We start from the raw sequence: 23,993 nt of genomic DNA, 5'->3' as shown, positions 1-23,993 counted from the left end.
ATCAGTGAGTCGATTCAGCAGTTTGAATCGCCAAATTTCAGCAGTTTGACACGCGATCCGAATCATGAATCGACTCACTGATTCATAACGCTTCGAAGCTTCATGAGGCCGTGTTTTGAAATCGTCATCACTATGTAAGTCGTTATTTAGGGTTTTTTTGCGCACAAAACTATTCTCGTCGCTTCATAAAGTTATTGTAGAGCCGCTGTAGTGAGATGGACTTTGTAACGACGTCTTTAGTGTCTTTTAAGGGTCTTGAGAGTGTAAAGTGCATTGAGCCAATGGAGGCCTTTCAGAGCATCAGATTTACACTAAAATATCTTCATTTGTGTCTGAAGATGAACGGAGGTCTGACGGGTGTCCAACCACATGAGGGTAAGTAATTAATGACAGAATTTTCATTTTTGGGTGAACTAACCCTTTAAGGCTTAAAATGACTAATAATGCTAAAGAAGAGTTTTATCAATAAGAGTGTAAGTCCATTTAACACATGAAGGTAGGGATGTCCCGAGCAAGTGATCAGATAAGAGTATTTTCCTTGTGTGTATATATAGGGCTGTCAATAGATTAACATTTTTAAATCGCGATTAATCACACCTTTGTTTTGCGATTAATCATGATTAATCGTGCGCTTATGGTGAAATTAAAGGGATAGTTCACCCAAAAATAAAAATTAGCCCATGATTTACTCTCCCTCAAGTCATCCGAGGTGTGTATGACATTCTTCTTTCAGACAAATAAAATCTGAGTTATATTACAAAAGTCCAGGCTAATCCAAGCTTTAGAATTTGATTAATAGTTGCTCTGTTTTTGAAGTCCATAAAAAGTGCATCTGTCCATCATATAACTGCTCCACGCGGCTCTGGGGTGTTAATAAAGGCCTTCTGAAGCGAATCGACGCGTTTGTGTAAGAAAAATATCATTATTTATAACTTTACCAAGTAAACTTTCGACCGACCGCCTTCCCTGTTCAATTTATTGATTTATTAAAATTGTTGAAAGGTCGCCTGCGGATGGAAAGACTAACGTGACCAGGTCATGACGTCACGAACGCATCTTGAGTTTCACTTTCAACATTCAACACTTTTCCATGGAATGCGGTCGGCCGAAAGTTTACTTAATAAAGTAAAAAATGTGGATATATCTTTCTTACACAAACGCATCGATTCGCTTCAGAAGGCCTTTATTAACACCCCAGAGCCGTGTGGAGCAGTTATATGATGGACATATGCACTTTTTATGGACTTCAAAAACAGAGCAACTATGAATCCAATTCTAATGCTTGGACTAGCCTGGACTTTTGTAATATAACTCAGATTTTATTCGTCTGAAAGAAGAATGTCATACACACCTCGGATGACTTGAGGACGAGTAAATCATGGGCTAATTTTCATTTTTGGGTGAACTATCCCTTTAAGTCAGTGTAGGAGTAACTGAATAACTTTCATTTAGTTTATTTTGAGTCAGAAGAAGAGTTAGACACGTTAAAAATGGAACAACTTTAGAAATGTGTGGATTAGTGCTAAACAGTAAACTGCCGTTTGACCGGTTCACTAAAAAAGAGCCGAACGATTCGTTCGCGAACCGGACATCACTAACGTCCACATGACAAATCAAACATTATCCTTCCTGAGTGTGTGTGGAAACAACGCGAATGTACTGAAATGTGTCTGTACATGAATGCAGCGTGCGATCGAGAGCGCGCACACACACATTCTCTGCGCATCAATATAACAAACTCTCACGCGCTTATTGTGCGACACCAACATTGCGCTCTTCAGAAACAATGGCAGAATACGACATTTGCGTTAAATAATTTTAACGCGTTAAGGAATTTAAATTAATCGCATGCGTTAACGTGTTAATGTTGACAGCCCTAATATATATATATATATATATATATATATATATATATATATATATATATATATATATATATATATATATATATATATATATATACACACACACATACACTGTACATGGCCGTAGCCTGCAATGAGGTCACCGAGTTCAAGACCTCAGATTTTTCTGAGGTGTATATAATAAATTGTGTGATATAGTTGCCTAATATAGTATTAACTCTACTTTAGTACTGTAGGGATATTGCACAGCACCAAGATCTTCTCATCTGAGCTGCCATTGGTCTGTCACCGCTCGTCAATGTCAAAGTATTTGAGATGACCAATCAAATCAAAGTAGGCGGGCTTTATTTTCACAGAAGCTGCTGAGTGTAAATTTGCAACGCTTCGGTTAACGGTCACAATAAGTGCGAGATAAGATGTAGCTAAACTAAACATTTCATATTTGACAGATGTTTTAGGATAGAAATGTTAAACAACCAACAAAAATAATCAGGTCAACTAATAAAAATGTTTAATTTCGCCATTTTGAATTAAAAATAGGCTTATAATTTACATGATTCATGCAATGTAATAATTTATAACTGTCAATGTGAGGGGGAAAGAAACATTAATGAACCCGATTGCATCAGATTAGGCGTACGATTAATAATGAATGTGTAAATATTGTGAATTAACTTAATAAACTTATTGACATAGCGTTCATTGCCTTCAGTAAATTAAGTGCAAGATGATTAATAAATCGTATAGGCTAAATATCAGTTGACCCCATGTTTACTTAACATGCTTACTGTATGAGTTGTCATGGCATCACAATATAGTTAAGAAATATCACGAGTAACGAGCGCAATATCACAGGAGTGCTGTTTATGTCCTGAATAGCACGGGTGCAAACGTGATACTGATCTAATACAATAGTTCAATAAATAAGAAGTTAATATTGTGTTATATTTTAGACATGATATTGTCTGTTTTTGCTCAATTTTGCAGACGGAAATATCACCTTTAAAGCCAGAGCAGAACTGTTGCGCATCTCCGAGGGTGATTCAATGATTCAATGACTCGTTCATAAAGAGAGTCATTTACTTGATTCCTGAATGAATCAGCGAATCAAATAAATGACTCACTCATTTAGAGATTTATGACTACCTTCTGGCAGTTTTAGTTACTTATTTAGAATATAATTTCAACTTCTTTTATATTAATACAAAAAAAATATTAAAGGTATAAACGTTTATGTGTAGTAAATTCTATGTTGAATCATTTAAATATATTTTTTCTAAAGCTACTTTTTGTAATGTCTATTTGAGGCTTTTCCCATTTCACAAAATAATGACTAAATGATCTTTTGGGGGGTAACTTGATGTGCGATTAATTAGATAATATATGATCTAATACATTTCTCTATATACTTTATAAAGACATTGGTAGACTTCGTAAACACTGTTGTCGTCACAATTATGAATATGGGACTACTGATGTAAGCTTCTTGTATTTTATATATACACAATATGCAGAATTGGATTTAAGTAGGTGTGTTAACATGGAGCACTGTAATCGGTTTAAAAGTCCAATCCGAATGAAAATGCTCCATATAAACACCTCAATGGGAATAAAAATGCCCAAACCGAATGAAATTGTAATGGGTTTGAGAGCGGTGGGATAAACCTTTTCATGAACCGATCAAACGAAAAACTCCACCATGTAAACGACCTGATCCGATTACTGTGAGTGTACGTCCTTCTGTGATGTGACACCAGGATAATGTTGACAAGAGAGGAAAGTTCATTTTTCTGAGGTATTAAACATTTTTTTATTTCGTAACAAGTTATGATCATAATGTTGGAATAATGACACAGACATCGCCTGGCTACAGCATCTCATCTCCAGCGTTTGTCCTATAGGCTTCAACTGCGCCTGACTGAAGAATTTATTTTTCTGAGGTGATTCTTACACTTTACAACAAACAATAAATAGCTTTTATAAAACTGTATAAGTCCTGTTGCCATGGCAACGGGGAACATTCAAGCTGCTGGAGGGGACGTGTCGATATTTCTGTTTCTCGTAAGTTATATATAAAAAAAGTTCTGCTTCATTTGGTTAAGTAACATTACCCACAGTCTACTTTAATTACCTGTGTTAATATTTATACCTCTGTGATTATGGTATCTTTTCTTAATCATCTGAAATATCTATGCGTTTAATAGGCTATGTATCTGATGCTGAGCACGTCTTGAATGCTTTCATTCATGTTTCACCGTATATCCTGTTTTTATCAATAATTTGGGTGCATTTTATTGTTAATTTAGTGTTTTTCAAAATAAACTAATTGAATTCATTTTGAGTCTGCATTCATCATTCACAGCTGTTGAAATAGTCACTGTACAGGACATAAATTAGGTTAAACTACTGCATGTCCGCCCACAGAAAAATAAATAAATATAAAAATGACCAACACAGAACTATTGATCCACGAACGTCGCAGTTATTATAATTGGCAACGTTACGAATCTATGCGACAGACAAACTGTGTGCGAATGTCACAAATTTATTCCGACTGAAAGTCAGCACATGTGAACACCAGATCGGTTTAGATAACGCCTCATGTAAACAGTTCACCGAATATTTCAATCGGAACGACAAAAAAAGTGCGCATGTAAACGTGGCTAGTGTCCGAATGCCAATCTGTCAGTCAAGTCCGAAGCAAGAAGAAATGGCAATGACGTCTCAGATAGTCAGATCGGCAGATAAAAGTAATGACTTTCGAGTGATTAGTCACAAAAGTGGCATCAAATATGCTAAGCACAGAAGCTGGAACCAGCATGTGACATGCTAGAACAGACTCACATTTGAGCTTCTTTTCCTTTTAACGGCGGCTGGAAAACACATTTAAAGCTGCATATCGCCACCTACTGTACAACACCTGCAAAAAATGCTTTTCTTACTTAGTATTTTTGTCTTGTTTTCAGTCCAAATATCTAAAAATTCTCAAAACAAGAAGCATTTACTAGCCAAATAAAAAGTATTGTCTTGTTTTGGGGGGAAAGAGCTCAAAATGAAGGGAGTTTTTGCTTAAAATTAGCAAAATAATCTTGTTTTCTGTTTGAATTAAGATTATTTAGCTTACCCCATTGGAAGATTATTTTGCTTATTTTAAGCAAAAACTCCCTTAATTTTGAGTTATTTTCCCCCAAAACAAGACAAAAGCCTTTACTTGTCTAGTAAATGCTTATTAATGTAAGATTTTGTAGATATTTGGACTGAAAACAAGACAAAAATACTAAGTAAGAAAAGCATTTTTTGCAGTGTACGTAAAATAAAGGATCGGGCTTGAGATCGGCTCGGGACATCCCTACATGAAAGTGTACAGATTCTATGTGTGCATATCTACAGCTCCTCACCTTCATGCGGTCGTACTTATCATCCACATCTTGAATCCAGGAGATAAACTGCCGAGCATTGAAGCGATCTCTCACAGACTTGTTTTCATCCCCCTGGAGATCAAGATGTGTTAGAAACGTAATAAAATCTATATTCGCTGGCTTTGCAACATCTTTGAGGGGTTGATAATAGTTCAAATGAGGACTCACCTGGCTCTCTGATGGCATGTTGTAGACTTCTGAATCCAGCAGCATTGTGCAAGCACTGAAGGGAACGGCCTGGTTTGCGATTGTTCGTGCTGCTCTGCAATGAACACGCAGCACTTCCTGCTCACAAGATACAATAAGCTTCTCCTGTAAGGGAGCATAAAATCAGAGTGAGACTAGGTTAGATGAATAGCATTCGTCTAATCAAGGGACAAAGCTGGTAAAAAGTGTTTTGAAATGATCAAGGTCTGCAAGTCACAGTAAGAACATCAGATGAAATGGGGGGATCATACTACTACATGCTTACTTAGTTGAAATGCATATCGCAGATAACTTGCTGTTCTATTAGACAAAGCCTTTGATGAATCTGAGAATGGCATATGAAAGGATTTGTGCCGTGTGATCACTGCATCCTAATCGGGTGACTTCTGAAATGAGCTCAGTGATGCATAGAGGGGAGAAAATTAGGGCTGTAATCAACCAAAGAAAATCTTGGTCGACTGAAGTCCTGAAATTTTCGACTAAAAATGACGTTAGGGGAAAAAAAAGTTTAATGAATTAGCTGTGCACTGTGCGCAGGACTTGGTGGCCTTGTTGTCTGCCTACACTGCAAAAAATGACTTTCTTACTTAGTATTTTTGTCTTGTTTTCAGTCCAAATATCTAAAAAATCGTACATTAAGAAGCATTTACTAGACAAGCAAAAGTTTTTGTCTTGTTTTGGGGGAAAATAACTCAAAATTAAGTGAGTTTTTGCTTAAAATAAACAAAATAATCTGCCAATGGGGTAAGAAAAATAATCTTAATTCAAACAGAAAACAATATTATTTTGCTTACCCCATTGGCAGATTATTTTGCTTATTTTAAGCAAAAACTCACTTAATTTTGAGTTATTTTCCCCGCAAAACAAGACAAAAACTTTTGCTTGTCTAGTAAATGCTTCTTAATGTAAGATTTTTTAGATATTTGGACTGAAAACAAGACAAAAATACGAAATAAGAAAAACATTTTTTGCAGTGTAAATGAATTATAAATAAACATAAACTAGTAGGCTATTTGCAGTATATAAAATCGTTTTTGAGCTGATTATTTAGTCTGACACACGATTCTGTCAGCATCACGTGCACCTGCGCAATATCATAGCCTATGATTTCCCAAAATATAGTACTATGTTGTCAACTAATGATATCATCACAAGAACTTTTGAGGAATATGCAACATAATTTAGACAATTGTTTTTGTCATATGTATTATAATAACTGACAGACACTATCATGTGCAGCTCGAACATAGGATCAGCGAATAGACTATTAACTTAAAGCTTTTACTCTTAAACACAAAAGGCACATCCACTTTAATAAAAAATTGAATATTTATTAAACAAGCCAGATCAAGAGCAGAAACTAAATAAAGTGCAAAACTAATACAAACAGTGGGCACAGCGCATCGTGCATTAGGCTCCAAATAAACAATAAAATAATAAAGTGCCCAAATCCAATAAATAATACTAGAAATGAATTGGCAGTTTGCACAATAATAAAAGGAACTCAAAACTCAAAACAGACGGGGCAACCTAACGCAGACCGTCTTTAGGTGATATTACATCTGTGATATGCAAACTTTTGCTTGCAAAATTTGCATTCAACTTTTTTCCCATTTTCTATTTAAAAAAAATGCTGCCACACTGCCGATGTCTTTGTTGATATGGTAGAAGAGGACTGACTAGGAAAACACTCACAATTAAATAAATAATAGGCCTAAACAGCAAAGTAGCCATCAATCTGTCTCTCTTCTCCAGTGGGTTGGGCTAATCCAAAAGTGAAAACAATGGGGGTGTTCTGAAGACAGACTGTTACCTGTGAAACAGGGGTGCTCTCAAAACACCCCCATTAGCAATTAGTGCTTTCCACCTGATCAAATGAACGCGGCAAAAAAACCAGACCAATCCAAATTTTGGTCGAGCCAGAACGTATAGACTAATAATCGACTGGGAGATTACAGCCCTAGAGAAAATAGAGAAAGACTAAAGGCAAAGAGTAAGAGTTTACCCTCTCGATGCTGTGCTGCAGTCTTAGTTTTCCTCTCACCGCCTCTTGCTGTCTGAATAGCTCCTTCAGGGGCTCCGACAAAGATGGAGGTGGAGCAATCTAAGATAGTAGGGGAAATAGTTTAGCGGTACATCCCTATATCTCAACAGTGGAATGGATAATTATGCTGCTTCTGGTAAGGTGTTAAAGGGTTAGTTCACCCAAAAATGAAAATTCTGTCATTAATTCCTCACCCTCATGTCGTTGGACACCCGTCAGACCTCCGTTCATCTTCAGACACAAATGAAGATATTTTAGTGTAAATCTGATGCTCTGAAAGGCCTCCATTGGCTCAATGCACTTTACACTCTCAAGACCCTTAAAAGGCACTAAAGACGTCGTTACAAAGTCCATCTCACTACAGTGGCTCTACAATAACTTTATAAAGTGGCGAGAATAGTTTTGTGCGCAAAAAAACCCTAATTAACGACTTCGTGATGACGATTTCAAAACACGGCCTCATGAAGCTTCGAAGTGTTATGAATCAGTGAGTCGAATCATGATTCGGATCGCGTGTCAAACCGCCAAACTGCTGAAATTTGGCGATTCAAACTGCTGAATCGACTCTGATTCATAACGCTTCGAAGCTTCATGATGCCGTGTTTTGAAATCGTCATCACTATATAAGTCGTTATTTAGGGGTTTTTTTGCGCACAAAAACAATTCTCGTCACTCCATAAAGTTATTGTAGAGCCACTGTAGTGAGATGGACTTTGTAACGACGTCTTTAGTGTCTTTTAAGGGTCTTGAGAGTGTAAAGTGCATTGAGCCAATGGAGGACTTTCAGAGCATCAGATTTACACTAAAATATCTTCATTTGTGTCTGAAGATGAACGGAGGTCTGACGGGTGTCGAACGACATGAGGGTAAGTAATTAATGACAGAATTTTCATTTTTGGGTGACCTAACCCTTTAAGAGACAAAAATAATATTCTTACCACTGGAATATGAAGCTTGCTCAGAGGTTTGCCATCGAGTAGATAGGAGCCCGTGTACGTCACATACTCTGCGTAACACTGGGGAGCTTGAGGTGTTATGTAACACAAAATCTTCCGCTTTTCCTCAATTTTCTTGCGGATCTGAAGGTACTCGAAATAGGGGTTGGAACGGTCACTGTGGTATGGCTCTATCTCGTCCAATTTGATGGCATTCACAATGACAGCCAGAGTCTGCTGGATCATCTCCCGAGTTTGCTTCATTGCGGTGTTCACAAGCTGAACCTGGACCTGTTGCTGGCCTGATTTTGGAAACTTCCTCTTGCGTGGATGTTGGGACTGGTTGTCATCGTCCTCAACCGGCCTGCCTTTTGATTTGGTGATTAGTGCAGGTACTGAAGGAGTGGATGTCTGAGCTGTGGTTGAGCTGATGGGCTCTTTCTCCTTTTCTACAGTGACACAGGAAGTGGTCACACTTGTGGTGATTGGTGAGGAGGAAACCGAAGAGGTGATGCTTGATGAGCTTAGCGCGGCACTCTGCTTGTTCTGATTGGCCAGCATCTGAGCCTTTTTCCGGGTCATCCTCTGAGGTATTTCCTCAATTTTCTTGGGTGGCTCAGGAACGGGTATAGTCACAGACAACTTGGCGGTTGTCTCAAGAGCCTCTGGTACTTGGGTAATGCTAGGCATTGAGACAGCTGGAACCTGAACAGAAGGATGAGGGCTACATGAGGGACCCAACACTACCACAGGATTTTGTCCTAATGAATGTGGTTTAGTGGTGGATGATAGTTCCAAATACTGTACCATAACAGAAGGCATCAATGTATCTGGGGTTGTTTCTTTTTGCCTGTATTCATTGTCCTTTTCACTGTCAGTAGAAAACAAATTTCCATTGTTTTCTTCAACTTCCTCAAATGCTTCCCTCTCCTCTGGGATTGTTTCTTTCATGGGAGGAACATCTGGGATGTTCTGAGGCTCTGGCTCCAACTCACACTGCGGCCTATATTCATCCTCGCTTACTGGAGGAACCAAATCCGGACCGGATTCGGTAGGAGGCACAATTGCAGGAGAACAAGACGTTGGCAAGTCCACATCCATTATATCAACGTTTTCACTCGTGTCAATGACTGGAGGTCTTGCCTGAGAAGGTGGAAGCTCGCTCTCTGCAATCTCCGGGGCTGTTATATCAGGCTCCTGAATCTCCTTCTCTTGAAAAGGAAGCTCCGGTATAGAAAAGGGACCCATGTCGTCCAGTTCATCAGCTGCACCAGGGAATGGATCTGCCCATGAAACAACAGGTTCTTGGCTGACTGGTGGTGCTACAGACATGCAGTTCTCCGCAACATAGGTGGGAGACTCTTGTCTATCGTCTTTCATCATACACGGGGGCTCAAGGTCCATCTCCGCTTCCTCAGGATTTGGTTTGCAATCAGTAAAGAAAGTTTCAAGTCGAGGGGATTCTGACTCCAATGCCTCCGTTACAGGTCTTTCTGGTGATGGGATGTCTTCCACTGTGTCTTTGTGGACCTCATAATGAGAGTCAGATATTTGTGACGGACAGTACGCTCTGGAATACGTAGAGTGAGGTGGTGTCACTGGTATTACACTTGGGATATGCGGCATATCACAATCGGAGTGTGAATATGGACTGCTAATCTTCGACACAGCTGCCTCGACCTCTCTGTAACTCTCATTTGGTGATTTCATGAGCACTTCTGAATTCCAGCCTAATGACTGATCGCATGAGTTTTCCATGTAGTTGTCTTGCGCATGGGTTGGTGTTATGGGAATCTCATCAGGATCTCTTCTATCTGGACAGTCAAGCCAAGGCTTTTTGTCAGATTCCTCAATCCCGAGTGAGTATGTGGGATCGTTTCTGGACTCGATGGATTCGTCGACTGTGTTGTGAACTTCTGTACCTTCCTCAACAAATTCATCATCTTCCTCCTCCTCCTCCTCCTCCTCTTCTTCTTCTTGCTCTTCAACAACAGGAGGCAAGTAGTCACTCACACTGACAGGGTGAGATGGCATTAGAACGGGTCCACTTTGCTGTGGCTCTGAGAGATCATCAATATCCATGGGAGGCAGGGCAGCAGGGGCTGGAGTTGGGGGAGCGGCTATATCAAGACAAGGCTCCTGGGGTTCAGGTCTATGGACTGGAGTTGAGGGCTTCATGAGATAGTTGTTATAGACACTCCCCAAGTGTTCACCGCCATCGTTGATGGAATTTACAGGAGGCGCTTCATCTGGTACTCTATCAAGTTGTGATAGGTCAGGCCTGGGAGACATCAAGTCAATAGGGGGTGAAAAGTATGCAGGGGAAAGGCAATTAAGTCTATCAGCTGCAATCTTGTCCTCAGTAAGTTGTGATGCTGAAGACTCGAATGCTGTCCCTTCTGGTATATGTTGCTGTCTTAAGAACTTTTCTGCCTCGACTTTGAACTCGCTCTCAAGTGGTCTTCTAACATCCGAGGTGACAGAGCGACTCACAAGGGGTAATTGCATGTTCTTTGCTGGTGTTATGCAAGTTCCCTCCTGGAAGTTATTTGATGAGTTGGAATATCTATCAAAGAAAGAAGGGGAGCAGGCGTTCATGGACATAGTGGTGGCCGAGGAATTCTGACAGTCAAGACCATCAAATATGATATCAGGATAGTCCTCCGCACTGCAGGATGGAGTGCGGGGAGTTTGCATGACCTCCTCGTAGCTCGGACATGAGATCACAGATGTTGGGGTGGGGACACCTGTTGGTCGGTTCTGGTCCGGTCTTGGAGATGCAGGTAGACTTTCCTTCATTTGGTGGCCTGCAAGCCAGTCTTTCGAGTTCTGACTGTCCATCGGTATTGGCTTTCTATCAGGCGACATCATTTGGGTTGGAAGGCCAGAATCTTTGATCTTTTTATCTTTCAAAGCACTTTCCACTGACTTTTTGGAAAGTTCACTGCGGTTCTTCTTCAGTTCTTCATTAGGTTTAGTTTTATCTTTGAGTTTTGGGTCACCTGATCGATGCCTCAGTTTTTCCATCTGTTTCATTCTTTCTTTGTGTTTCTTGTGGCGCTCTTCAATCTCTTGATCTTTCAAACTAAGCATTTTGCCAAAACTTGTTAGTCTGAGATCGCCGTCAACCAAAAGCTTTTCACGAGGACGGTTGTCCTTTCGAGTCGTCTCCTTTGACTGGCTGAATTTGTCGTTCTCATCTTTGACCTTTGCTTTGAGATCGGTTCTGTCTTTGTCCACGATATCTTTATTTCTCTCCTTATTTTTCCCATCAAATTTAGAACCGTCTTCTTTAGACTTCTCTTTAAGACTTGTGACTTGAGTGTTTTCCTTCATTCCAGATTTTTGTTCTTCTTTTGAGTATCTGAAGGACCCAAATCCATCTGAATATTTATGCTTTTCCTCTTTCACTTTCTCCTTGTGTTTCTCTTTCTTCTTTTTGTCTTTTATTTTAGTGTCGCTGTTAATGACACTATTTGTCTTGTCTTTTTTGGACATCTCCTTCTCAAACTCCAGAGTCTTTTCCAAGTCATCCTCACCATCAACTTTGGAACCATATGGAAAAGTGTAAGGGTCAGCCTCCAAAGGCATGGGCTCTTTTTCAAAGGGCAAGCTTTCCCTGCGGCCGTATGATTCTCTGATCTCCTCGGACTTATCTTTTTTATCCCCCTTTTCTTTCTTGACTTTATCCTTCTCTTTGTCGTGACTCTTTTTGGATGACGAGGACGAGGAATGTCTATGTCTCTCTTTCTCTCTGAACTTATCCTGTGGATTAGAGATGGATAGTGACTCTCTTCTCTCCTCGGGCATGTCAGGTATACTGATGTTGGAGGAATCATAGAAGCTGCTTAGAACAGGCTCATGACCTCGGTCTGTGAAACTGTCTGATGAAATTTCACTATTTCGATCATTGGAATCATCTTTATAATCATTCATCGCCTCTTCCTCAAGTTTCTCCAGCAAGGATTTCTCATTTTCACCACTCCCCTTGGAGAGTTTTCGGTCTTTTAAGTGCTCTACCTTGTCTTTGTATTTGTTTTTGCCCTTTTCTTCACTGACGTCTTTCTTGTCAAGAAGTTTCTGCTTGCTTTTCTTGTCTTGATTTGAATCCACGGAAGCTCTGTCCTTACGCTCCTTGTGTTTTGTGTCAGTCGAATCTTTGTCCTTTTTATCTTTGTGTTTTTCCATGGAGGCTTTCCTCTCTTTCCCAGCATCGAATGCTGCCTTCTCCTTTTTCTTATCTTTATGTTCCTTTTCCTTTAGTTTTTCCGTGGAATGTGTTTTCCCCTCGGAGTATTTCTTATGTTTATCTGTTTGGAAATTATCCAGTTCATCTCTGTCTGGTGTGGAATCTTTCCGGTGAGAATCCGATAGTCCGAGAGAGTCACTCAATTTTGCGACACCCCCATTATAGCCGTCATCTTCATCTTCACTCTCATCTGTAAAAATATCCGCAATTGTGTACCATGTCTTCTCTCTCGCCTTTTCAGGTTTTCTCTCCTCTTTCTTAAACTCCAGGAAATCTTTTTCTCTGTCAGCATGTTTGTCCTGGGATGTCTTTTCTTTCTTATCTTTAATCTGTTCAGATGACATCTTCCGTTCTTTGTCCTTGATATGAGAATCTTTATGCTTTTCCTTAGCCCCATCCCGCTTGTCTTTGGGGGCGCGTTCTAGATCTTTCTCTTTCATTGATCTATCAATTGAGTTTTTCTCAGGTTTCTCTTTTTCCAGGTCCAGATTTCGGTCCTTAGGCTTGTCCTTGTGTTTTTCTCCTTTGGACTTCTCTTTCTTTTCCACACCATCCATTTTCTTCTCCCTTTCCTTTCCAGAGTGGTTCCTCTCTCTGGGGTCGGACTTACACGTCGTTTCAATCTCTGGTTTGTCTTTAAAGAAGGCCTCACTCCCATAGTCATCTCTCAAAGATTCTTGTTTTGTTTTGGAGTCTTTCCGTTCTTTAGTGAACTCATAGGAGTCTTTTCGATCTCTGCCTCCATCCACAGAATCCTTCTCTTTCTTCTCTTTGACACTCTCTGATGATTCTTTCCGTTTCTTTTCTTTCTCCAACGACTGACCAGAGTTAAACTTTTGTTTGTCCGTCCAGTCTTTTTTCTTTTCAGTAATCTTTTCAGAGGATTCCTTGTCTTTCTTCTTTGACGCGGTTTCTTTTTCAGGGCGCTTATCTCCATGATCTGGCTTTTTATCTTTGATTTTATTTTCCTTTCTTCGGTCCCTGCTTTCCTCCTTCACCGTTTCTACAATTAACTTGACCGCGTTGTTTGATTTGTATTCTTTTACAGGGGCGTCCCAGCTATCATCTCCATAAAGCGAACTATCCGAAGACATGTCAGACTGCCACCGATCATGGGGGTCATCCGAGGCACTCATTTTAGTCTCCTCTAGTAAGTGATTTTTTAAGTCATACTCTTCATAATCGGGTTCCTCCTTGATGTTTTTATCCCTCTTAGACTTTTCCTTCTCCTCTTTTATGCCTTTCTCAGATTTAAAATGTTTGTCTTCTTTAAGTTCATTCTTTTTGTCAATTTTAAGAGATTTATCCTTAGACTTCTTCTTTTTATCATCTTTATGGGTTTTCTGCTTCTCCTCCTTTGCCTTGTCTTTTATACTTCTCTCCTTCTCAGCCTTCAAAGGTTTGTCCCGCTCTTCTTTGCTCACCTTTGACTCCTTTGTCTTCTTCGACCGCTCTTCTTTGATCACCCCTTTACCAGGCCAGTCCTTGTCTTCCGATTTACCTTTAGACAGTCGGTCTTCCTTCTTAAAATGATCTTTCTCGTGTTTTGAAAGCTTGACCCTATTTTCAGAAGGGGACTCCGTCTCAACAATTAGCGATTTCTGCCGTGTATCATCAAAGTCGAAAGAAAAGCTCTTGACAAACTTTTCATTCATGTCTTGACTCAACACCACACTTGGAGCCTTATCTTTTTCCTTACTTTTGTGTTTGTGTTTCACTTTGTGCTTCTTCAACACCTTTCCATCTTTGTCCGTTTTAGAAATGGCTCCATCTGAGTTCTTGTAAAACTCTGAGTTCTTTTTGTCTACTGCACTGGCATGTGTGTTGTTTTTCTTTCTGTTTTCTTGCACTTTCTTTTTCACCTGTTTCACAGACTCAACGCTGGAGTCCGCAGACGAGTAGTCTGATTCACTGGAGAGCCTTGTCCTGACCGAATCCGAAAGGGAACTATCATCTGACCACGTTGGAGAGGACACAGTCTTCCAGCCATCTGTCCTCCATTGCTTTGGGTGCTGTTCTGCCAGAGATTGTGTGTGTTTCTGTGAGCTCAGACTCCCATGCGAGGAGGATGAAGAAGAGACTGACAGAGAGCCAAAGACAGAGGGGTCTTTAAGGCTCAACGTAGAAGAGTCCTTCACACAATTTGCACTCTGCATGGATCCTTTATCGTCCTCACTCTCCAGGTCCCCGATCTCAGAGTCCGAGGTGCAGAACTTGTCATTGACTTTCCCAAAGCGCACCTCCTTATTAACATTATTTTTCGTCTCCTTCTTCCTCTTCTTCTTGACTTTACTCTTCTCTTTTTGCTGCTTGGAGCTCAGCGACGTTGATTCCCGGCTCTTTGCGTTGGTCTGAGGTGCGGGTTGCCTTGGTGTGGTTGTGGGTGTGAAACACAACGTCCTATCGTCCTCATCCGAGCTGTTGCTGTCCGACAGGATCCTGCGCACAGCCTTCTTTGGTGTTAGCGTGTTGCTTTTGGAATAGGTTTTAACCTCCATCTTGGGTATGGAGATAAAGTTGTTTGTCTTGCTGACGGGTTCCTTTCGAAACTCTTTCTTGAGCAGATGCTTGTCGTCCACAGGTGGGACACGCTCCTCCTCGTCATCCTCATCAAACTCGTACTCATCTTTGACCGGAGTGGTGATAGATTTGGGTGGGTCCATGCCCTTCCCTTTTAACTTTAAGCCCTTCTCAAACTCTGAGTCTGTATTATTGCCATCAACAGAGCTGGATGGGGCAAATGATGGGGCATCTTCCTCTTCAGAAGAATCTGCTGAGAATGAGATGAACAAAAATATTAACATATGGTACACATTTCCTTTACTTACTTTCAAGAGTATATTTCACACTAGGGCTGCGCGATTAATCCAAATCGAACCGCGATTTCGCTTATGTGCGATTATGAAAGCGCAAAGACTGCGATTTTTATTAAAGGGTTAGTTCACCCAAAAATTAAAATTCTGTCATTAATTACTTACCCTCATGTCGTTCGACACCCGTCAGACCTCCGTTCATCTTCAGATTAGAAATGAAGATATTTTAGTGTAAATCTGATGGCTCTGAAAGGCCTCCATTGGCTCAATGCACTTTACACTCTCAAGACCCTTAAAAGACACTAAAGACGTCGTTACAAAGTCCATCTCACTACAGCGGCTCTACAATAACTTTATGAATCAGCGAGAATAGTTTTTGTGCGCAAAAAAACCCTAAATAATGACTTATATAGTGATGACGATTTCAAAACAAGGCATCATGAAGCTTCGAAGCGTTATGAATCAGTGAGTCGAATCATGATTCGGATCGCGTGTCAAACTGCTGAAATTTGGCGAGTCAAACTGCTGAATCGACTCACTGATTCATAACGCTTCGAAGCTTCATGATGCCTCGTTTTGAAATCATCATCACTATGTAAGTCGTTATTTAGGGTTTTTTTGCGCACAAAAACTATTCTCGTCGCTTCATAAAGTTATTGTAGAGCCGCTGTAGTGAGATGGACTTTGTATCGACGTCTTTAGTGTCTTTTAAGGGTCTTGAGAGTGTAAAGTGCATTGAGCCAATGGAGGCCTTTCAGAGCCATCAGATTTACACTAAAATATCTTCATTTGTGTCTAAAGATGAACGGAGGTCTGACGGGTGTCCAACGACATGAGGGTCAGTTATTAATGACAGAATTTTCATTTTTGGGTGAACTAACCCTTTAAATGCCCAGTGTGTCACTGAAGAGCGTCTCTGTGATCAGTAGGAAACGCTGCTCCGTCTGAAAGCACTGAGAGTTTGAGTCGCTTATAACGTGAGTTTAAAAAAACAACATGTGTCAAACATCTTCACAAACTAGTAATGTGAAGCGTTCATAAACCTGTTGTCCAACAAAATACGTTTAATAACATGTTTTAACTCACTTCATATAGTCAGTCGAGCGGATGTGGCTTCTTATCACAGAACGTCAATTTTTCAATTTTTTTACAAACTTTATTATTTTGAAAATACCAGAGAAGGCTTGAAGAACTCAATACATCATATCTTGCCGGCGTTTCTATCCTTGTTTTATTCAGCCTACAATGCGAGCTTCACTTTAAGGATTTCCCATAACGATTTCCTGAAAACGAACGATTACTTCTTCTGAGGCAAATGTGGAGTTCCTGCTCGAGGGCGCCCTCTGGCTTCCAGTATGAATTATACATTTATTTAGAAGTATTTTTTCTTCTTATTTTCTACCTAAAAGTTTGACAATCCATATGTTTTTCTTCAATGTACGGGAGTTTTAATCCCCACCTTTGATGCATAAGAGGCTCATATTTCATATTAAAGACAGACTTTATTGATATCACAGATAAAAAGCACAGATTTTTACATCTTTTTTACAATAAATCCTTAGACCTCTCTAATGATTTTTAGTCATAGGCTGTCTTGCATATTAACAGGTAACCCATAATTTTTTTTGTAAAATAAGTTTTCTGTAAAATATAATTATACTGTTATATTTATTCTTAAATGCTAATGTTAAATGAAAATGTTATTGTAATAGTAATATTTCAGATTTTTTATTAAGCAATAATAATGATCATAATTATTATTAGCCATATTAATATATAAACACAAAATGTTATATAAACTTTTCATTTGTAAAAAAATAAACAAATAATCGCATTTTAAATCGCAATCGCAATTTTAACCAGAATAATCGCAATTAGATATTTTTATTTTCCCCAAATCGTGCAGCCCTAATACACACAACAACGGCATGATACACACCTGAGGAACTCTCCTCACTGGAGGTGTAAGTGCCTTTTCCCAGCAACAGATTAAGCATTGTTTGCGAGTTTGCCACTTTTAATGGAGTCTCTCCTCTTCTGTTGCTTTGACAAGGATCCCCTCCATACCGTAACAGCAGCTTCACAACCTACAAAACCAGAATATGGGTGTCACAAAGTCTATCAAGACACCAAACACACATATAGGCCTGTCACAATAATCAATATATCCATACATCGCACAATATATGCACATGACCTCAATCATTTTTTGTGATGCAATATATCGCCCATTATGTTTACATGATAATGAATGTTTCATCTTGTATATTTTCCGTGACGGAGGTGAAAGTGGTTCTCGAGCAGTTTCTTCATACACCGATCGGTTATCGACAGGTGGAAAAAAGCGCCATTTGAGGCGTTACAGTGTTTTCCTGACAAACTACTGACAGTTTGGAAGAATAAGCCCAAATGGACTCGATTTTAAAGCCGCAATCCCGTTCCGCTGCACATATAGTCAACGCAGAATGACGAGTGTAAAGCCGTTTCACAAGGGAAAATGTTACTATTTATTCAATTTTTTATTTAGGATAATATTTTTTTTAACCTTTAATTTCTATGATCTAAAGCAGGGGTTTCCAAACTTTATGATGCCAAGGACCCCCGAATATGATGAACTTTTTATGAGGGACCCCCTTCCTAAAATCCATCTATACATTTTATTTATGAAAAAACATTTAAACTGTTAGATAAATAGTAAGTGTGACATTATAAATACAACATATTGTTTCCAAACTTAAATTGGCTTAATGTTGGGATGTATAAACCGGAAAAAGAACATTTTCAATTAAAAATTATTTGTCTAAGCAACATTCATAATAAATGTATGTAAGCAGCTAATGTACTGTGTTAAGAATACTGCCTTACAACCCCAGTGAGCGAGATAAAGGGACTATAGTGAGAAAAACTCACTGTAAAAGCAAACAAAGCAAACATATACAATTCTGTAAAATATGTATGCAGCAAGAAAAGAGAGAAATATTTAGAAATGAAACAGTTCGAATGTTCGGTAGACTTTATCAATTTTGTCTTTTTATTCTCTGAAATGTTCTGGAAGTTTGAACTCCTGATCTAAAGAATTAAAAGGTTGTGATTTGAAAGTGTGTAGGTCTACTCGCATTATTATGCTGTTATATTAGGATTATATTTTCAGTGGCATAAAATGACAATAATATCATTTATCGCAATTATTTCTGGGACGATAAATCGCGAAACAAAAAGTAGTTATCGCGACAGGCCTACACACACACACACACACATGTGGAATGTCTGATTCTGAGGTTCTTACTTTAAGATGGCCATTGTTGGATGCATCATGTAGAGGCGTATCGTCATCCAGGCCCTTGGTGTTAACCTCGGCTCCGGCTGCCAGCAGCTGCTTGGCCACATCGTAATACCCTCTGTTACACGCCTCATGTAGTGCGGTCCAGCCTAACACAAAACACACTCGGCTTTAAGAGTCTGATCTACCTCATGAGCATTTTAACAAGATCAAAAAACACTCTTTTACAGTTTTTCTCAGTCGCTTTGGTACATTTCTCAGATCAGAATTGAAATTCTCAAAGCGACCTGTTCAATCTTCACATCACTGTGTCACTTGTGCACATCAAAAAAGCAGTTTCTCATTTATTTGAACAAGTTGCAAATGCTTTGGTACATCCATGCAAATGATTATGTCCAATTCTCTGCTGTTTCCTACATTATCAGTTGCTTATGTCATGTTGATCAGAATGTATTATAATGGGTCTCTGTTGAATAGTCTCACCCCACACACAACATTTAGGCATTAGTTAATAGTATAGAGACAGAGCGTATTTAGGCCACGCCCACACCGGGGGGGAAACAATCCAACGCTCTCCATTGACTTTGCATTGCGTGCGGCTGCGTCATTGTCATTTCAGACTTATAACAAAAAACAGGACAATGTGTAAAAGCTGATGTGACAAAGTGCACAGCAAACAAGCTAAAAAACGTTTTTATACGCTGTCGACCCAAAAAAACGAGAGTTTAAGGAGACAAAAGTGGATAAAGGCAGTAAAACGTGACGCTTCAGCTGAAGAATGGGTACATTTTGGGATCCTGACGCTCAGTGTGTCTCAGTATGTCTATGTGTGCAGTAAATATGTTGTCACTGTTAAGTCAAAATATCCAAATGTCAGTTTTATATATGATATTTCCTGTCTCTGATTACATTCCCCTCTAGTGTGCGTAGTTCTCAGTGTAATATAACGTGTCTCAATGGCCTGTATCCACTTTTTTGTCCTTAAACGCTCGTTTTTTGGGTCAACAGGTTATAAAAACGTCTGGGTTTTTGGTTGTGGGTTTTGTTTAGCTTGTTTGCTGTACACTTTGTCACATATCCGCTTTTAGACATTGTTCAGTTTTTTGTTATACGTGTTTTTTATAAGGGTTTTTTCTCTGTGCTATGCGTGCTGTCTTTTCCTTTCTGTATCGCAATGACATGATCTGTCAACAAATTACAGTACAAACAGTAAAAGCGTAAATGTGAATCTTGTCCAGTCTCTTGCATTCAAACTCACACATACACTGAGGTGTAACCTACAATTTACAATAATTGTCATCAAAATTTTAGCCATATTTACATCAGAACATCCCTCCAGAGTACAGTTATATTGACAATATGACTACACTGCAAAAAATGCTTTTCTTACTTAGTATTTTTGTCTTGTTTTCAGTCCAAATATCTACAAAATCTTACATTAAGAAGCATTTACTAGACAAGCAAAAGTTTTTGTCTTGTTTTGGGGGAAAATAACTCAAAATTAAGGGAGTTTTTGCTTAAAATAAGCAAAATAATCTGCCAATGGGGTAAGCAAAACAATCTTGTTTTCAGTTTGAATTAAGATTATTTTGCTTATTTTAAGCAAAAACTCCCTTAATTTTGAGTTATTTTCCCCCAAAACAAGACAAAAACTTTTGCTTGTCTAGTAAATGCTTCTTAATGTACGATTTTGTAGATATTTGGACTGAAAACAAGACAAAAATACTAAGTAAGAAAAGCATTTTTTGCAGTGTAAGCAATTTGACTGTGTTATTCATACACAATGACACAAGGAATGATGGCACTGACATGTTCATTGACACAGATATTCACTTTTAAGAGATGAACTAAGGATTTTGAGCAAGAGACTGGCTTTTGCAGGTAATCCATGGTGTTTTGCACGAGAAATGCACTTACTGTTTTGCAAATGTCGAGGATGATTCGAGAAATGTACCAAAGCGACTGAGAAAAACTGTAAGAGTCTGATCTACGTCATGAGCATTTTAACCGGATCCAAATGGCCCGGACTAAAGTGGAAGTCAGCTGATCGATCTCTAATGGCTGCCCTTACCTGCAAAGTCTTTTACATTCACATCTGCGCCCTCGTTGATGAGCTCCTTTATGCGGCGCGCCTCTCCTCGAATGGCCGCCCGATGCAGCCTCGTCTCGCCCCTCTCGTTACGCTTGTTCACTTTGTCTTTGGTTTTTGAGGCAGAGTTTGGTGTTCCCTTCTGACCCAGACTTGACTGTGACTGATGCTTTGGTGTTGTGTCTGAATGAAAACATAAGTATTACCAGCTAAATTACTCACAGAAGTGCTTCTCAACTGGCTAGGGCCCACTAGAGGGCCTCAGAGAATGTCAAACTAGTTTAACACATTGGATAGGACAGTATAGACCAGTGGTTCTCAAATGGGTGTGTGAGATTTTAAAATATAGCCTACATACATTTAAAAAGTAGCATCCATGCGAAAACCCTTTAAAAATAATTTAACCCCTTAACGGTCACCGTCCCGCTGGCAGGACGCCAGGTGTTTTTTTCCCCGTATCATATATTTGAGTAATTATCATAAATTAGGTGTCATTCAAAAGCTTACAAACTCAAAATTCATCCTGTGAAAACCGTTTTGAAATCAGACGTTGTGTTACCATGGAAACGGTACTCTAAATTCTTCTAGCGGGCTCCTCCCCCTAGTGGGCGGCATCATGTTTCGTATTACAAAATGTATTTTAACTACTTTATAATCAAAATCTTTTCTAATCTCGACAAAACGCATATCGTCGGAAAGGTCTGAGTCTCAAGGTTCCATATTTGGTGACTGTTTTGTGACATTTGGACAGAAATTTACAGGAAAATGCATTAAAAAAACAATCAATGGAATTTTAATGACACCCGGTGGCTATTTTTGGTACAGCGCCCAAACAAAATCTCATGGGGACTTAATTTTTTGTGATATCAACTTCAAATTTGGAAAACAACTTGATTAGACATATGGCTTTGATTTTATAGTAATTTTAGATAAAACATTTTTTGTAAAATATATATATTCATACTTTCATATTTTGAAATGCTTTCACTGCTTTCACAAGTGTCTTCATTAAAACGAGACCAAACTTAGGTCTATATTCCAAATCATTCTTGAATTACAGCCCTTTAAGTTTGGATAGTGCATTTTCATGACTATTCTCAGTTAAGGGGTTAATAAATATTTCAGGAAAATATAAGTATAAGTTCATAAAATTAATTTTATATTCACTAGGTTATTCAATTTCCGTAACCGAAGAACGTAACCAAGAGCAGACAGAGCGCCATTATCATCAAATATCAAAAGAAACCTCACTTTCAAGGTAGTAACATACTAACTATTGGTTTTTAATTTGTATGTGCTTTATAACAGAGCCTCAACAGTTGCGAGATTGTTTTTTTCCCAAAAGTTCCGCAGTCACAACGCAGTGATTACCACACATCTAAACTATAACTTAAATAAAAAATAAAATACACTTGAAACAAATACATGTGCAAAATACACATACTTTCTGCTTAAAATAATCCTAAAATGCTAAATAACAAGACCAATTAAGGAAAGTAAGAATTATTTTCAAGCATAAACGTATCAAAACTTTTGAAGTAAAAAAAGTTATTTATAAAGTATAAAATGTTAAAATATTTGTTGAATAGTTTTACTTATCATATTTATGTTTTATTTTTGTAATGTGTTCTTTTTAAGTCGTGTTACAATATTGTTTTGAACTGCTTATGTACAATGGTTAGCTCACCAATAACTGTTTTTTTATTGTATTAAATCCAGACCAAAAATCCTAATAATCAAACTAAATCATAATAATGATTAATGTTAATAATAATATAGGGACTCCACAACAACAACAAAAACATTCAAAAATGTATTGTCCCTGTTATTTAGTTAAAATATAATAACAAATGAGATTTGAGTGATATTTTGACCACTCAAATAGGAAATGTCACTGTTTTCACTACATTAGTTTGAATCACTACATTTTAGTGATGAGAAATATTTGCAATAAATTTAGTAATGGATCATTTAAAATGTTCGAAATGGTTTCAAATGTTAGAATTTTGTATGTGTTTATCTGCTCCAAAGTTTAATAAATCAGACACTGATGGCACAGTGCTATGTTTTAAGTCTTTTTTTTTTTTTTTTTTTTAACCAAAAATGCTTTTTGCGCTGGTTAGGGGGTACTTGGCTAAAAAAATATTTCACAGGGGGTACATCACTGAAAAAAAGGTTGAGAACCACTAGTATAGACAAAACAGGGAGGAGTGGAAAATAAACAGATTTGGCAACGGGTTAGCGGTCCACAACATCATCCTTATTTTAATTCATCCCCTCAAACATTGTCATTGTTGGTAACCAGAAAGTTGACTTCCCTAAGCCAATGGGTGCCAACAACTACATCTGGTTCCCAAAATCTCTTCTTTTGTGTTTAACAGACCATACAGGTTTGGAACGACATGAGGGTGAGTAAGTAATGAAATGATTTTAGGGTGAACTATCCCATTAAACCCATGAGCAACTAAGTATTATTTGCTCTGACCTCTAGGTGGCAGTGTTACACAACAAACATGTGAAACGGACAACTTCTGCATGTGCCAATTTAATCTTTCATTAAATGACACAATTTTAACCCGTTGGATTTGGGCGATATTGTAAAAGCACAAACAAACTACCATGTAAATGTTTTAGTGGTCACAGGGAAGACATACTACACTCAATCACTATATTCAGACCCAACTAAAGAGTGCGCACAACAATAGCTGGCATGCAAAAGTGCTCTGTAGGGGTGGGGTCATGGGCATTTCCTTTTGTTTTGGAAAAATAAATCTGGTGAGCTACTTGAAGAGGTGCTAAATTTGAGTAGAGACATGCAAGAAATAACCTTTAAAGGGTTAGTTCACCCAAAAATGTAAATTCTGTCATTAATTCCTCACCCTCATGTGGTTGGACACCCGTCAGATCTCCGTTCATCTTCAGACACAAATGAAGATATTTTAGTGTAAATCTGATGCTCTGAAAGGCCTCCATTGGCTCAATGCACTTTACACTCTCAAGACCCTTAAAAGACACTAAAGACGTCGATACAAAGTCCATCTCACTACAGTGGCTCTACAATAACTTTATGAAGACGAGAATAGTTTTTGTGC

General features: G+C 38.6%; 1 protein-coding gene across 4 annotated transcripts in view; it reads right to left on the bottom strand.

Moving 5' to 3' along the window:
* ankrd11 (ankyrin repeat domain 11) overlaps positions 1-23,993 on the bottom strand; it is a 211,552-nt gene that overhangs the window by 1,801 nt on the left and 185,758 nt on the right. Inside the window, exons 6-12 of one of the 4 annotated variants that reach the window (XM_079805990.1) lie at positions 20,884-21,084; positions 18,819-18,961; positions 17,472-17,619; positions 8,474-15,492; positions 7,497-7,595; positions 5,453-5,596; positions 5,264-5,356 (exon numbers count right to left, since the gene is read on the bottom strand). In XM_079805990.1, the coding sequence (XP_079662116.1) occupies positions 5,264-5,356; positions 5,453-5,596; positions 7,497-7,595; positions 8,474-15,492; positions 17,472-17,619; positions 18,819-18,961; positions 20,884-21,084 (7,847 nt within the window). Of the gene's footprint in view, positions 1-5,263; positions 5,597-7,496; positions 7,596-8,473; positions 15,493-17,471; positions 17,620-18,818; positions 18,962-20,883; positions 21,085-23,993 lie in introns of all 4 variants that reach the window. The other 3 variants (XM_079805991.1, XM_079805988.1, XM_079805989.1) reach the window with 3 other exon arrangements.

The sequence above is a fragment of the Gobio gobio genome (assembly GCF_949357685.1).
Source record: "Gobio gobio genome assembly, chromosome: 2".
Classification (NCBI taxonomy): domain Eukaryota; kingdom Metazoa; phylum Chordata; class Actinopteri; order Cypriniformes; family Gobionidae; genus Gobio; species Gobio gobio.
The sequence above is the reverse complement of the archived record's forward strand: the minus strand, read 5'-3'. Positions and strand labels throughout refer to the sequence as shown.